The 13,396-nt window shown below is 37.8% G+C and overlaps 1 protein-coding gene across 5 annotated transcripts in view; it reads right to left on the bottom strand.

Annotated features, from left to right (window-relative positions):
• Positions 1–479: 479 nt before the first annotated feature.
• SUOX (sulfite oxidase) overlaps positions 480–13,396 on the bottom strand; it is a 14,697-nt gene continuing 1,780 nt past the window's right edge. For 2 of the 5 annotated variants that reach the window (XM_072408605.1, XM_072408614.1), the window contains exons 2-5: positions 12,830–12,957; positions 9,103–9,163; positions 6,248–6,419; positions 480–4,880 (exon numbers count right to left, since the gene is read on the bottom strand). In XM_072408605.1, coding sequence (XP_072264706.1) covers positions 3,420–4,880; positions 6,248–6,419; positions 9,103–9,161 — 1,692 coding nt within the window. In that variant the 5' untranslated portion in view covers positions 9,162–9,163; positions 12,830–12,957 and the 3' untranslated portion in view covers positions 480–3,419. Of the gene's footprint in view, positions 4,881–6,247; positions 6,420–9,102; positions 9,164–12,829; positions 13,120–13,396 lie in introns of those variants that run through there. The other 3 variants (XM_072408622.1, XM_072408587.1, XM_072408595.1) reach the window with 2 other exon arrangements.

Genomic DNA, 13,396 nt, shown 5'->3' with positions numbered 1-13,396 from the left:
AAAAATACGGTACCTGGTTTACATGTCAATTTATAGAGAAATGTTAAATCAGTAATGTGCTGCTCTGTGAACTATCAAGTAGGGGTGGTTAAAGTTTTCATAGTCCTACATGCTGTTCCAAATAGAACAAAAACCAGAAAGCTCAAAAATAACAATTAAAATCGTTAGCAGTGAACATCAACTGTGATTCAGAGGAAACAAGCAAAGATGGCAGCTCCAAACATGCTAGTAGAGCGTGTTAGCTAGCATTACAAGGATCTGCAGTTTACAGACAAAGGAAGTGGTTGAAAAACTATAGAGCTGCGCAGGTAAGTTCTGCCCTACCTGACAAAAAATCATTTAAATTGACCCCATTATGCAAAGCTAACCTGACCTCCACTGTGACTTATTATCTCCAGGCTCAGCATTCTATAGCTTTTCACCAGTTATGGTTACTTTTATTGTGTAGTTTAGAAAAAGGTCATTAATATTAACACAAGTTTAGAAAATAAGTTTTTAATGAAAAATACTTATTATAAATATATATATTTCTACATTATTTTCTTGTAAAAAGTACATTTACAATAAACAAATTTAGTATGCTATATCATATGACATGTTTTACATTCATTGGCCACATAGTTTCACAATAATTAAAAAAAAAAAAATTCAATGTAAGCACTTATTTTCCATAAAGCGTTTTAGAAAGTTACCAGGCAAAACTGCATCTAATAATCCTTTCGTGGGACTTACAATTACAAATGTTAATCATCCTTAAGCTGTACACTAAATGACTCTCCTATTTTGGCAGTGCACTTCATTTCTTGAATCTAAGACTGTGTCTGACTGCTAATCCTCTAAAATTTAATAAAACTACTAATGGGATGCTTCGTATTCTTCTTGCAGTAGAAGAAGCTGCAGCACAAAGCTTTCTATTTTATCCATTCTGTGGATTTGTGCTTTCTAAACTCCTTCTGCTGCTTTTTGAATATTCCCCAGTCATTCAGCGACTGCAAAGCTTAAAGCCCGACTCCTCTAACAGGATGGTTGGTTTTGATTGGAATAGTGGTGAACTGTCTGGGTCCACTTTCCCCTCAATTCCTGTCTAGTAAAATGTGTTTAGTGTGACAGGAATAACAGAAAAACCTTACAGGAGGTTTAAGAAATAAAAAAGTTTTGACATTCTTTAAACCAATATTTATGTAGCAGTAGAACTACAGGACTACAAAACTACTAAAATGATGGTATTAAGAATTGAAAATGCTCCAGACTCAGACATTTAAGGGAGGTAGCTTTAACAAAATACATTTTTTTAATTCTTAATTTTAACAATTTCAGTAGGCCATACAAAGATCTAATATGCCCTAAAGCAGGGGTGCCCACACTTTTTTGGCTTGCAAGCTTCTTTTAAAAAGTCAAAATGATCATCCAACAACAAAAACTTGGACTTAACTCCTGTGCGAGGTAGAGTTTATTTTGAAAGACAGGGCTCTGCGATCTACTCGTGTTGCCGTTGCAATCTACTGATAGATTGCGATCCACCTGTTGGGCACCCTTGCCTTACTTAAAGCCTACCTAAACTCTCACTTTACAGAACTTTTACTTTATATAAAAGGGTAGAAAACAATTTTATGTAAGGTAAATGTTTTTTTTTTTAAAGGGTGCAGCACCGCCACATAATTCTCAGCCACCTAGGCGGTCGAGAATAAATGGGAACACAAAGTCTCCGGGATACCCATGTCAGGCATCCTGGGAGGCTTTTGGGCACTGCTTCTGCGCATGCCCGAGCATCTTGGGCATGCGCAGAAGGAGCCTTTTTGCTCAAAGAGAAAAACTTGCTGAGCTCACGAATGTGCAGTAAGATCCACTAATTTTTTTCATCCTATGTCACCCGATCTTGCGCCTGGGTCAGGTCATGTAGGATGAAGAATACAGAAGATGAAGATGGCGGAGCCGTGAGCGCCGGCTCCTGGACAGATGCCAAAACGACGCGGGCCCCTTTGCAAGTCACCCCCAGAGTGATTGGACTGCCCTGGGGGATTAAATTTTTTTTTTGAGTTTTCAGTATAGTTCCTTTTTAAGGTCACCATTTCCTCAATTTAAAGATAAATATTTGTTATTATACAACAGGTCATACAATAATCCTTAAAAATAAAATACTTGTAACCCATCTCTTCCCATCAAGAAGCAAAGCTTCTTCTACATAGAAGAGAACTTTAAGGACCTATTCAAAACCATTTGCGTTTCAATGAAGATATACAGGGAAAAAATAGACCAATGGTTTTGTCTCCATAATTGCAGACTACACAGGCAGCTCATGCTTGGCAGGAGAGGATTTGAAATCCCAGCTACAGAGGGGCTAGATTTCCTGTAATCATTCTGCTGCCTATAGCTTTGACTCCTTTCAATGCTTACATGTATTGGAATGACCCATTTTCCACTGCAAGCACCCTGTACTCCTGGAACAATAACCTCCAAGGGAGAGCGCTATAATATTTTGGCAGTGGCTAACTTTTCTACTCATAAGCAAGCAGTATTTCATTTTCTGTGTCCATTACATGCTGAAAGGAAATGCCAAGTTCTGAATCAGTCCTTCAAAGTGCTTATGTACAACTTTGGAGGTTTCCTCTGAGTAACAATTATCTTTGTGTGTTATTGTACACAGCATTACCAGCAACAGTGCTGGAAGTCATGCCTGAGCCAAAATAACTACAAATCAAAGTAAATCTAAGGTCTTAAAGAACACAAAGATATAGATTAGGACCGAAACATAAACTAAAGAAAATCTGCCCCTTCCTCTCTCTGTTCAAAGAAAAAGGTTAGGCTAGATTTGGGGTTAACAGATTCATAGCAAGTGTTATTTATAGGAATTGTGCGTTATCATTCACTCTTTCCTAGTTTAAGGCCTAGTTGGCCAAGGCATGAGTAAACTCAGTCAGTTAAGCTTTTTTTTATTGGATTAGTTTTGAAAGCTTTTAATGTAAACCCAAGATTGACGAAATATAGGGGGCTGCCACTACTGACATGCATGACTGCTTGTCTGGGAGGCCAATTCCACAACTGTAATAATTTTGACCCATTGTAGAACAGGTCTGGAAGTCAAAAGCACTTAACTGCCTACTTGTCCCAGGTTGGTGGCACAGAGCATTCAAGCAAGAGGGATAACTCTACAGGCTACTAGCATTTAGACGTTGCAGTTCCTTCCATATTTCTCCCAGGGCAGGTTTCTATTAATGATGTTCTTGCTTGTTGCGAGGATTACCTCTCACTGAACATGCACTATAATAAAACTTCCCACTTCACCCAAAACACGGGAAGGTTTTGGCTTAAGATGCACTTAACAGCTTCTATCAAAGGCTACCCTCCTACACTAGTAGCTGGTGTTTTCAAGGCAATGAAGAATAGGTGATACTTCCTCGAAACTACATATCTGCTTCCCCCTAGTCTCTATTCACAGAGATGTGTACACGGTGCCAAGCATTGTTCAGTACACCACGCAAGTTCCATATTGGAGCCACTGTATCAGGCTGCACATTGTAACTGCTGTCTACAGCTTTGCAAATGATTGTCACTTCTTTGTCTTCAGTGGGTAGAGTGGCCTCCAGCTTCCATAGTTTCCATGCCCATGACTGTCCTTGTTTTTGCTTCTCCCCAAACAATTCTGCCACATGCCATGTCTTACCTCCATCGAAAGACACATCAACTCGCACAATCTCTCTCCCATCTCCACTCCAGGCATAACCCTGAACAGTGACTTTACCATCAGAATCTGGTGTGACTGTTTGGCCAGGCTTTGGCTCTGTAATTGCCGACTGCACAGGCAACTCCTGTATAGCGGGAGCAGACTTAAAATCCACTGTGTCCCAGTCTGTAGATGGATTGAATCCTTTGTAATCATTCTGCTGCCAATGGCTAGGACTCTCTTCAGTGCACACTTGTATACGACCAAGCCACTTTACATTGCGAGCACCCACCACTCCTGGAACAATAACCCGCAAGGGAAAGCCATGATCTTTTGGAAGTGGCTCACCATTCATTTCGTAAGCAAGCAACACTTCATTTTTCTCATTCATTGCACGCTGAAAGGAGATGGATGCTCCATATTTTGTTCCTGTCAAGTCCTGATCCAATCCTTCAAAGTGCACATGTAGGCCTTTGGATGCTTCCTCTGTATAACCAGCTTGTAATAATACATCCCTCAGCCGTACCCCTGCCCACCGGGCATTACTAATAGCTGCTGTACCCCAGTCTAGACCTTTGACTTGTTTCACTGCATTCATCTCAGAGCGTCTATTTCCAGCACACTGCAAGGTGGCAATAACCTCATGTCGAGGAAATTTGGTCTTCAGGTCATTAAGAGACAATTTTAATGGTACTTTTTCATTTTGTCCATTGGGTCTCTCTACAGTTAGTTGAAATTCATCAGGATTTATATCAGGCACAGGTAAATGGTTCCTCTTAAAAAAGATCTCATTTGGAGTGATGTAACTTTCAGTGAGAATTTCTGGTGGAGGCTCAGCATTAAAGGGTTTAGAACTGTTGACCTTAAGAATTGGGTGTCGTGGTGGATCTTTGGAGTAAGGATCAGATAAGTCAAGCACATTGTCCTTGTCATCTGGGCTAAGCACGCCAACCTTGTACTGCTGCAGTATTTCCTTAACATGATCACTTTTGTGAACACCATAAAGAGCCCAGAAAGGTTCTAAAGACCCTCCTGCTGCCAGCATGATTCTGTCTCCTCCAGGATGTAACTCCACAAAATCCGTGATGTCAAACACTTCTCCAGCATAAGTCACCCATATACGTTCATGTGGTGTTTTATGTTTTTTCACATCTTCTCGTGTATATGTAGGGAAAAAGTGAGTAACAACAGGGTTCACCTCAGATTCAGCTTCAACAACCTGTCAAAAAAGCAAAGTAGAACTAAAATGCATTCATTTTTTTTTTAAACACCTCTTATGGTAAAGAATGCACTAGTGGATAGTTATGTGGCCACTCCACAGATGTCATGGTAACATCCAGGTCCATTATTGTAACCTTTTAAATTACGCACCACATATACATATCTGTCACAATCTACATAAAATTTACTGATGTGAGAATTTCTGAAACAGTTAAAAATGCCATAATCAACACCAAAAAGTAATTAACCAGAGAATCAGAGTAATTTAGTGCTGTTTGTGAGAGCTGAACTGGATAATAACAGATTTCTCCAGCAAATTTCTCCGAATAAAATTTTTTCTGTAGGCAGAGTCAGTTTTATTTAAGTCAGTTTAATGAACCTTCAGAGCGGTAAAAAAAAAATGTCCTGCCATCCTCTGCCCGCGTCATCTTCGTCCGATCTGTCACCCAACAAGTGCGCTGATGTTCCCCAGGAGTTCCTGGTGACGTTGCATGCGTGCATCAGAGTGTGGCGGGAATTTTAAATTATTTTGTAGTGGATTCAATACAAAATAACTGTATTTAATCCAATACAAAGGAATCATTATATTGTAAATGCTACTGTACAGTTATATTACAGGTTTCAGTAGTCTTTATTTATATATGCACAATTGTTTTAACAGATTTTTGTGTTTTTTATTTAAAGTTTATTTTTAGAAGAATTACAGGCCTACAATGTAAAATAAATTTTCATGAAAGACTATGTACCGCTTTTAGATATATAAATCCTGACAGAAATGAACCGCCCAGGAGGTTAAGAGATGAAAGTGGTAGAATAAATCATATTTTACTGTCTGTAAGTCCTAAATAAATTAGGTGCAAATTATGTAGGACTTGCAGACATCAACAGGGAATGGACCTACCTTGTAGACTATCTTAGAAAAACGTTAATATGCTAATGACAAGTTCCATCTTGAAAGTTGGTCCACCATACCCCATCATCTATTATCCTTCCTCGCAAGGCGGCAGTTGAAGCTCAACACCGCTCTGCTCACAGCTCCATTTTTTACTAAAATCCATTGTTTACATATCAGAACCTATAAACGCTAATAAACCCCCTTTTACATTTGTTGATCCTTCATAACTGCCCAGAGTTTTATTCACCAACATGTTAGACATTTACAATGACTAAAGCTACTATCTTACCAGCAGTCTACACCCACCCCTGGTAAATTATCTCTGAAATGGTCTATTCACCAGACTGAAACAGATCACTGCTTGCCCAGTAGACATTCAATGTTATATATCAGGTATACTTTTACTTTATGATTTCATATTCTTTTGCTTTATATTGCTAAAACTGTTAGTTGTAAAAAAATCTACTTACTTTTCTCTGCTGTGCCTCATAAATCAAAAAGCTGCCCAATCCCAGAAGTGCCCCTGCTGTGATGACACCTTTTCTCCAGTTATTTGCATTGGGCCTTGCTTCTGTGCTATATCTTCGGGAGGAATTCTTTTGTGAGCTGATTTGTACACAAACAACCATTTGCTTCTGAAACCTAGAAAACCACACAAAGAATAATAATATACTAGAAAACAAGACACATTCTCTCTAATCCCCAAATTTCTCCTTCTACAATAATGCTTGATTAACTGCTATTCATTCAACTGAATTTGAAAAACACTTTCTAAGAAAACTACGATTTTTGTCATTCATAATACTGCAGAAGACTGGAACATACCAATTTGAAAACCTATGTTCTAGGAACTCTATAAGGTTATCTGAAGGTTGCTAGGTGTTGAGCAGTGGTTAACTCATCTCCAGATTATAATGAGCGCCAATGTATAGTGCTTGTCTTCTAATAATCACCAAAGACAGGAGTTACTTCTACATGGACCATTAGCGTTAGGTAACATAACTATTAATGTAAAAGGACACAGAACTAGTTTTAGAGACACAATTTTATTAACTTTCTTTTTTTAATATTTATGTTAGGAATATTGCAGAAGGCTACTGCAGGTGTTAAATACTCAGTGTAAGATGTATTCCTTTATCTTTATTTACAACTTTTTACAATTTATTGATCATGATAATGTACTAGATCAGCGGTCGCCAACTGGTCAGCAAGAAAATGTTGTACGCCCCAGTAGTTTTCAGCTCAGGGAGGTGGGCAGGCTGTGTCCCTGTACACAACCCGCCCACTCTCCTATCGCAGGCTCAGATCTGCAATTGGAGAGTGGGCAGGGTTATGCCATAATGATGTCACTCTGGGTGAGGTTTCTTCCCCTTTGAGTGACACCCGGCTCCCAGCACATGCGCAGTCGGGAGCCGGTTATTTTAGTGGCCCGCCAGACCAAAAAAGTTGGCGACCACTGTACTAGATGATGCAAGTATAATCATTTCAAAGCAGGGGTCCCTCAAGACCTTAAAACTATTTTAAGGGTTCTGCTGGAGATCAAATAGTTGAGAAGGACTCCTGTAGGTCATATGAATGCAAAATTCTAATCCCATATCTATGCTAATTTGTATATTGAAATTTATGTAGCCCTAAGCAACTAGATTTTAGCTTATCTATGGCTAAAAATAATTTTTTCTGTTATGCATTTTGTAAACCAGCAGTAAAATACCTCTAAACCTAAAACAAGCCAACTTCAGTTAAATGTCAGATTATCATTCCTATTTGTAAACAAGGACTGGCTTTTTTTTACACACAATTATACAATAATTACATTTGTAAGATGCAGTCAGTGTTTTTTGACTAGTCACATTTTAATAAAAAATGCTAGGCCTAGGTATAAATGAGTAAGAGTGCTTTGCTGGGAGTTCATATCAGCAGCAAATTACCTGATAAGATAAAAGCCATAAAATAAATTGCCCTGGAATATTGTGGAAACAGAAGGAGATAAGGAGTAACTTTAGTAGAGAAAGGATTCTAACCTCAAATGACGACAATAGAGGTTATTGACACGCTAGCATATAGATGCAATAGGATTTATGAAAACTAATTATTTATGGCACATACTATATTGGATTTAGACTTTACTTTAAATGTGTTCTTCTGATACAACACCATATTGTTCTGGTAAAGGTAAAGTTGTTTTGCATGTTTTTCAAAGTGGAGTTTCTTTAAATAAAATAGGGAAAATGTCACTAAATGTAAAGTATGAGACTGCCAATGTTCATACATTATTTATAAGAGATTACATTTTCCTTTTCCTTAAGTCTTTGGAAACTGACGGAATAGTATTGAACCAGTTTTTATCGGGAACTCCCTTATAATTCATGAGGACAGGGAACAGGCGACATACCTGTGTATGTCAGTATGCTCTGTAACTGTTACCCTGCCCATGCGACCAGCAGACATCCAGGTTAGAAGAAGAATGTAACCTCCCTTGTGACAGTGTTGGGTCTAACAGCCAATTACTAGGCCCAAGCATGGTCACAACTGCATGGGTGATGTTCACAGGTTGCCAAAAAGTTTGAAGAGAGTGCTGGTAAGTGGAGTAAACGTGGGATCAGAGATATCCATTTGAAAGCACACTGTCACTTTGCCCTGCATGTGCAAACAAAAGTGTCACTTTTCAGTCCACCAGTATTTTATTTTTTTCATGTAAACATTTACCCAAAAGCAGACACTATAAAGTGCCTATTAAACTTTTTAAAGGAAGGAAATTCTATTCTTTGCCTCTCTCCATATTAGTTTTATGTAATAAATAAGTGGCAACATTTCTTGCCTTCATGGGTGGCTTTCATTGACCAACGTTCCCTGACCCAAAAAGCAATCCTCTACTGGTTAGTAATGAACTACCTTTGGATAGGGAACTGCAGTTAGGAATGGACCAGTTTAATTAGGTCAGAAGTGGCAGCTCAGGTTTTTCTCTCATGATAAGCACAGCGTTATAGTAATATGCTACATGTAACTCCTGATGTTCACGCCATTTTGTACTAATGCAGTAAATTTTTTAATTTATTTTAAACAGGCAAATGCACAACTCAAAATTCATATGCAGGGTGCCAGATCATGTTAAAAAAACAAAAAACAAAACATAGCATGATGAATTACAGATACTTGTTACAGATACAGATGTGTTATTGACATATGACTATTGTAGGGACATTTATTGACATGACTATGGCCTTTAGAAGGCACGCCATGTCCAAACCTGAAAATATATATTAATAATAAGAAAAAAAATATTACTACCCGGTATATTAAAAATCCATCGGATAGCAGGCCTTACCTATGAGGTCTTGCAAGGCTTCTTAACACCAGCGACGACATCCCATAGAGTATCTTCATGTCTATATTGGGGACAGAACAAACAGAGGCTTAGAAGGGTTTTCTGGCAAAAACACTCAAAATGAAAAAAAAAATTGTTTGATTGTTGATTTGAGGAGTAAAAAGAGAGTGAACACTGCTGATATCAGTATGTCTCATAGGGAGTGCTGATCTGTTATGGATAAATGTTAGGAGATGAATCATATGTGGTGGTGTTCATCATACTTCTGACCACTGCATTACGAGCACTGGGCTGTACATTAATTTAACTCTTGAGTACTGTACTGCACTGGCCTGTGTCATGTCCACATACACTTTGGTATTAAGTGGCAAATTTGCAGCATCAAGTAGACTATTGTTTAGTTTACCTGTTCCAATACCACTGTAAAGTGCAACTTGGCAATGCTAATTCCCCCCCAGCAAGCCACAGACACTGCAAACTTTATCAGTATTTTGGCTTTTGGAGTGTTGGAAAATATGCAGCCTGGCTCTTGAGGGGAAAAGAGAAAAAGGTTGGACAACGCTGGTTTAAACTATGTGAATGATAGCTGCCAGCTGTAAGGGCCTTTCCAGGGTAATGGTTTGTGCAAACCTTTTAACTGTCATGTTTGCTGAACAGCTAATGTGTTACAGGAAGCAACAAGGTCAACAGATAATAAAATTAACTTACTGGGCACTCGGAGAAACAAAATCTGTTAATGCTATTGACAGAAAAGGGCATGTATGCCATTTTGCCTTTAGCAAGACCTAGTAAAGAAAAACAAATACTTGAAGTAATACTTAAAACACCTAGTCATTAGGGTGGCAGGGTAAAAGGATCCCTAGGTGTAAAAATGTACATGCCTATTACAAAATAGCGGGTTCAGTGGTGATCTAGCTGCAAGACAAATGAACAGACCTATTAGGTTACCATTCTATGCCAGTTTCCTGGCACTGCAGAATTAAGCCATGTGATATGGACCCGTTTCCAATTGACAGGTGCACTTTTTACACTTTGAAATTTCCCTATACTCTGCTTACTGTGGTAAATAATGGTAATGTGCACTGGTGCAATGCAGAGGCCATTTATTCCGAACCACACTTCAAATACATTTTCTCAATGGACTTCCATTGGAGGCCTACAAACAGCTATACATTTAATTTTTGGTGCATTAAACAGTTCATTCAATATTGGACTGTACTCACACAATGAGGTTATACACATAAATAGAACGTTGGTGTTTATTCAGAATATTTTTATGTATAATTTCTATTGAAACAAGAAAATATTTTCTCATTACATATATTGATTCCGCTTTCTATTCGTAACCAAAACTGAAAAGTGAAATTAATTTCACTGCAAGTATTCCAGTCATCAAATTCACAATCAAAAGACAATTCACTTTCTGCTCAGGATGTCAAGTTGTAGCCACCCCATTGTCCTGCACAAAGCTGAGACTACACAAGTAAACACTCCCATCCATGAGACTCAATGCAAGGAATCATGGACTGCAGCTGCTCTGCTGCCCTCTAGTGTTCAGTCAGAAATCAGAAAGCAAAAACGGCAGGCTCTACAGGGATTATTCAAACACTTTTTTCAGTCAAGACAGCTATGGATTTGTGTGCTTGTTGTGAAGACTGACTTTACATCTCCTTTAAAACAGTTATGTGGGTAACCCCATCCCCTATTTGCCCACCCCTAGCTCCCCAACCTCCCCTGTATTATTATTGTATTTTATCACGTGTTCTAATTTCATATTGTTCTTTCTTATGACTGTACTGTTGGAATTTACCTTTTGAAATGCAAATAAAAATATATTTACCCATAAAACAGGTATATGGTTTACCAATTCTAACATGTGTCCTACTTGTAGCTAAAAAGTGCTATTAATAATGACAGGTTTGTTTTTAGGACTTACTTACACCAGCATTACCCACAAATATAGGCCAATTTGCTTTATGTCCTACATAATCCGTTCACACACCCGCCCTGCATTGGTTAACAGATGCTGCATGTTTTGTGCATTATTCCAATATGCTTTGCTGGTGTGCAGGAAAAATAAACAGTTTAGATGAAAAAAAAACTTGCAATGCACGGTGTTTTCATACAATTTTGTCAAGTGTTTGAACTCAAATTCTTATCTAATCTATACACCTTGCTGGCCATACACAAAGCATTTTTATCACGATAATACTTTCAAAACGCAAGTTTCTTTTGGAACATTTGTTTCCATCTCATAAACAAAATGTTCAAAACTATTTGAAGCGCAGGATGTTCCATGCAGGTTGGGGAAAGTGCTGTTTAAGCAATCCACTGTGCAAGTATTAACCAAAAGCTAAATATTTACTAGAATAACCTTGAGATTTCTGATTTAGTGTTTAAGTATAGTTCACTTCACCTACTGTAAAACTCCAACACACACACTTTCCCAAGCATTTCCAACTTTATTATGGTAATCCAGTGAGGAAGTCGCTGACTGTGGTGAGCTCGCAAGCACTTTTACAGCAAGAAGTGGCGGCTTGAGCAAATTCTTAAAATTTGGCATGTAAACAAAATTTGGCTGCTAATGTATTTTACATTACCATTTAAAGCAGACAAACTTTGACCGAGTGCTGTTTACCAGGTTTGCAATGTGTTGTGTTCAGATAGGCACTGAGAAGCTGTATGGAGCTTGGCTTTGTTCAAGACCAGTAGTTTGAAGAATATAGTTAAAAAAAAAAAAAAAACACAAAAAAATGCATTTACCCACAGACAAAAAGGATTAACGAAAACAGGCAATTCTACTTCCCAAACTTATGTATAATACCAGTTATAATCCACTTCTCCCTATGTGGTCACCAGGGTGTAATTTTCTATCCACAACTTAGATACAACATAAGACTTGTTAATTTTTTATTTTATTTTTTTTATATATATGCCAGTTTATATTCAGACAAAGCAAACAGAAAGAAGCGAGAGTGTTTCTATGATTTTACTTATTTTTGTTAGCTAATCTTTATTAGGTATTCTAAAAAGGTTGACGTTTCCAAAAACATTGACAATACAGATGAAAAGAAGAAAGAATGTTCTAGTAAAGAGATCGGACATCACATAGCATTATTACTATTACTGTGAAACAAAAAAGACCTTTGAATGGATAGTGCGCCAGAGTGACAAATGAGATCCCCAGGTCTCATCGTAGGAAGAATTTCCTCTATGTATTTTCTTGTACTATTAAAATGGTTTCAACATTTTTAATTGACATTCCTTTGATTCATATAAACTGGTTTGGTTCAGTACTACTACAAACATATCAACAAAAAGACTATTTACACAATACATAAAACACGCTATACCCAAACACCTAAAACTTTTACAGAGACAAATGTAAGGCTAGCGCTAGTAGTAAGCAGTTCTGGCTAAGCAATACCCTGGAATACTTTAGGATTACTAGAATTCGCTATGGGAAGTTACAGCCTAAATCTTGAGATGTTACATTGTTCATTCACCCCATTTTGAGTATCCTTACAGCAGAAGAGAAATTATCTAATACAGATGCAGTACTAAATACTGCTACTAACTGCTAATTGTGTGTGTTTTTTCTGAAGAAATATAGTGAGGCAACTGCTGACATCAAAGCCATGACACTTTTTTTTTGATAGCTTGTTCGAAATAAAGGTATCAGAGAACCTGTAGGGCAAGGATTTCTCTACCTATGTAAGGAGCCTACCTGTTTACCACTTCAAGATTTTATCCAGGATTTGATGTATAGAAAATCACTCCAGTTTTGTATTTTGGTCTTCTTATGCTGGAACACCCACCTTCATATGTCCTTCCTGCTTCTGACAAACCGCAAGTCTGGGGAAAAAAATTACCGATAAGAGGTTTCTCATAGGCACTAATCAGATGTATACATGCCTTTGAAGAACAAAGTTTAAATGCGCAAAAGTGCAGTGGTGTATCATGAAATCAAGGAAAAGATATCCCCTACAATGGGATGTTGCCAACCCCGGATCATTATAGAAACAAAGAACAAATAGACAAATGTTTTTTTTTCGGGTAAAATCTGTACTGTATTCGGTGATACTTCTCATAGAATACAATGATCAAAGATGCAAATTATTTTATATATTTGATCATTGTATAATTGTATTCTATGAGAAGTATCACTGAATACGGTATAGACTTTTGCCTAAAAAAAACCCATCTATTTGTTCTTTGTTTGTACATGCCTTGGAAGCTCATATGGGATTGGCTATACAGAAATACATTACACACTACATACCATATCCGACAA

Source organism: Pyxicephalus adspersus, chromosome 1 (assembly GCF_032062135.1).
Source record: "Pyxicephalus adspersus chromosome 1, UCB_Pads_2.0, whole genome shotgun sequence".
NCBI classification, from domain to species: Eukaryota; Metazoa; Chordata; class Amphibia; order Anura; family Pyxicephalidae; genus Pyxicephalus; species Pyxicephalus adspersus.
This window is presented reverse-complemented; position numbering and strand designations above follow the sequence as displayed.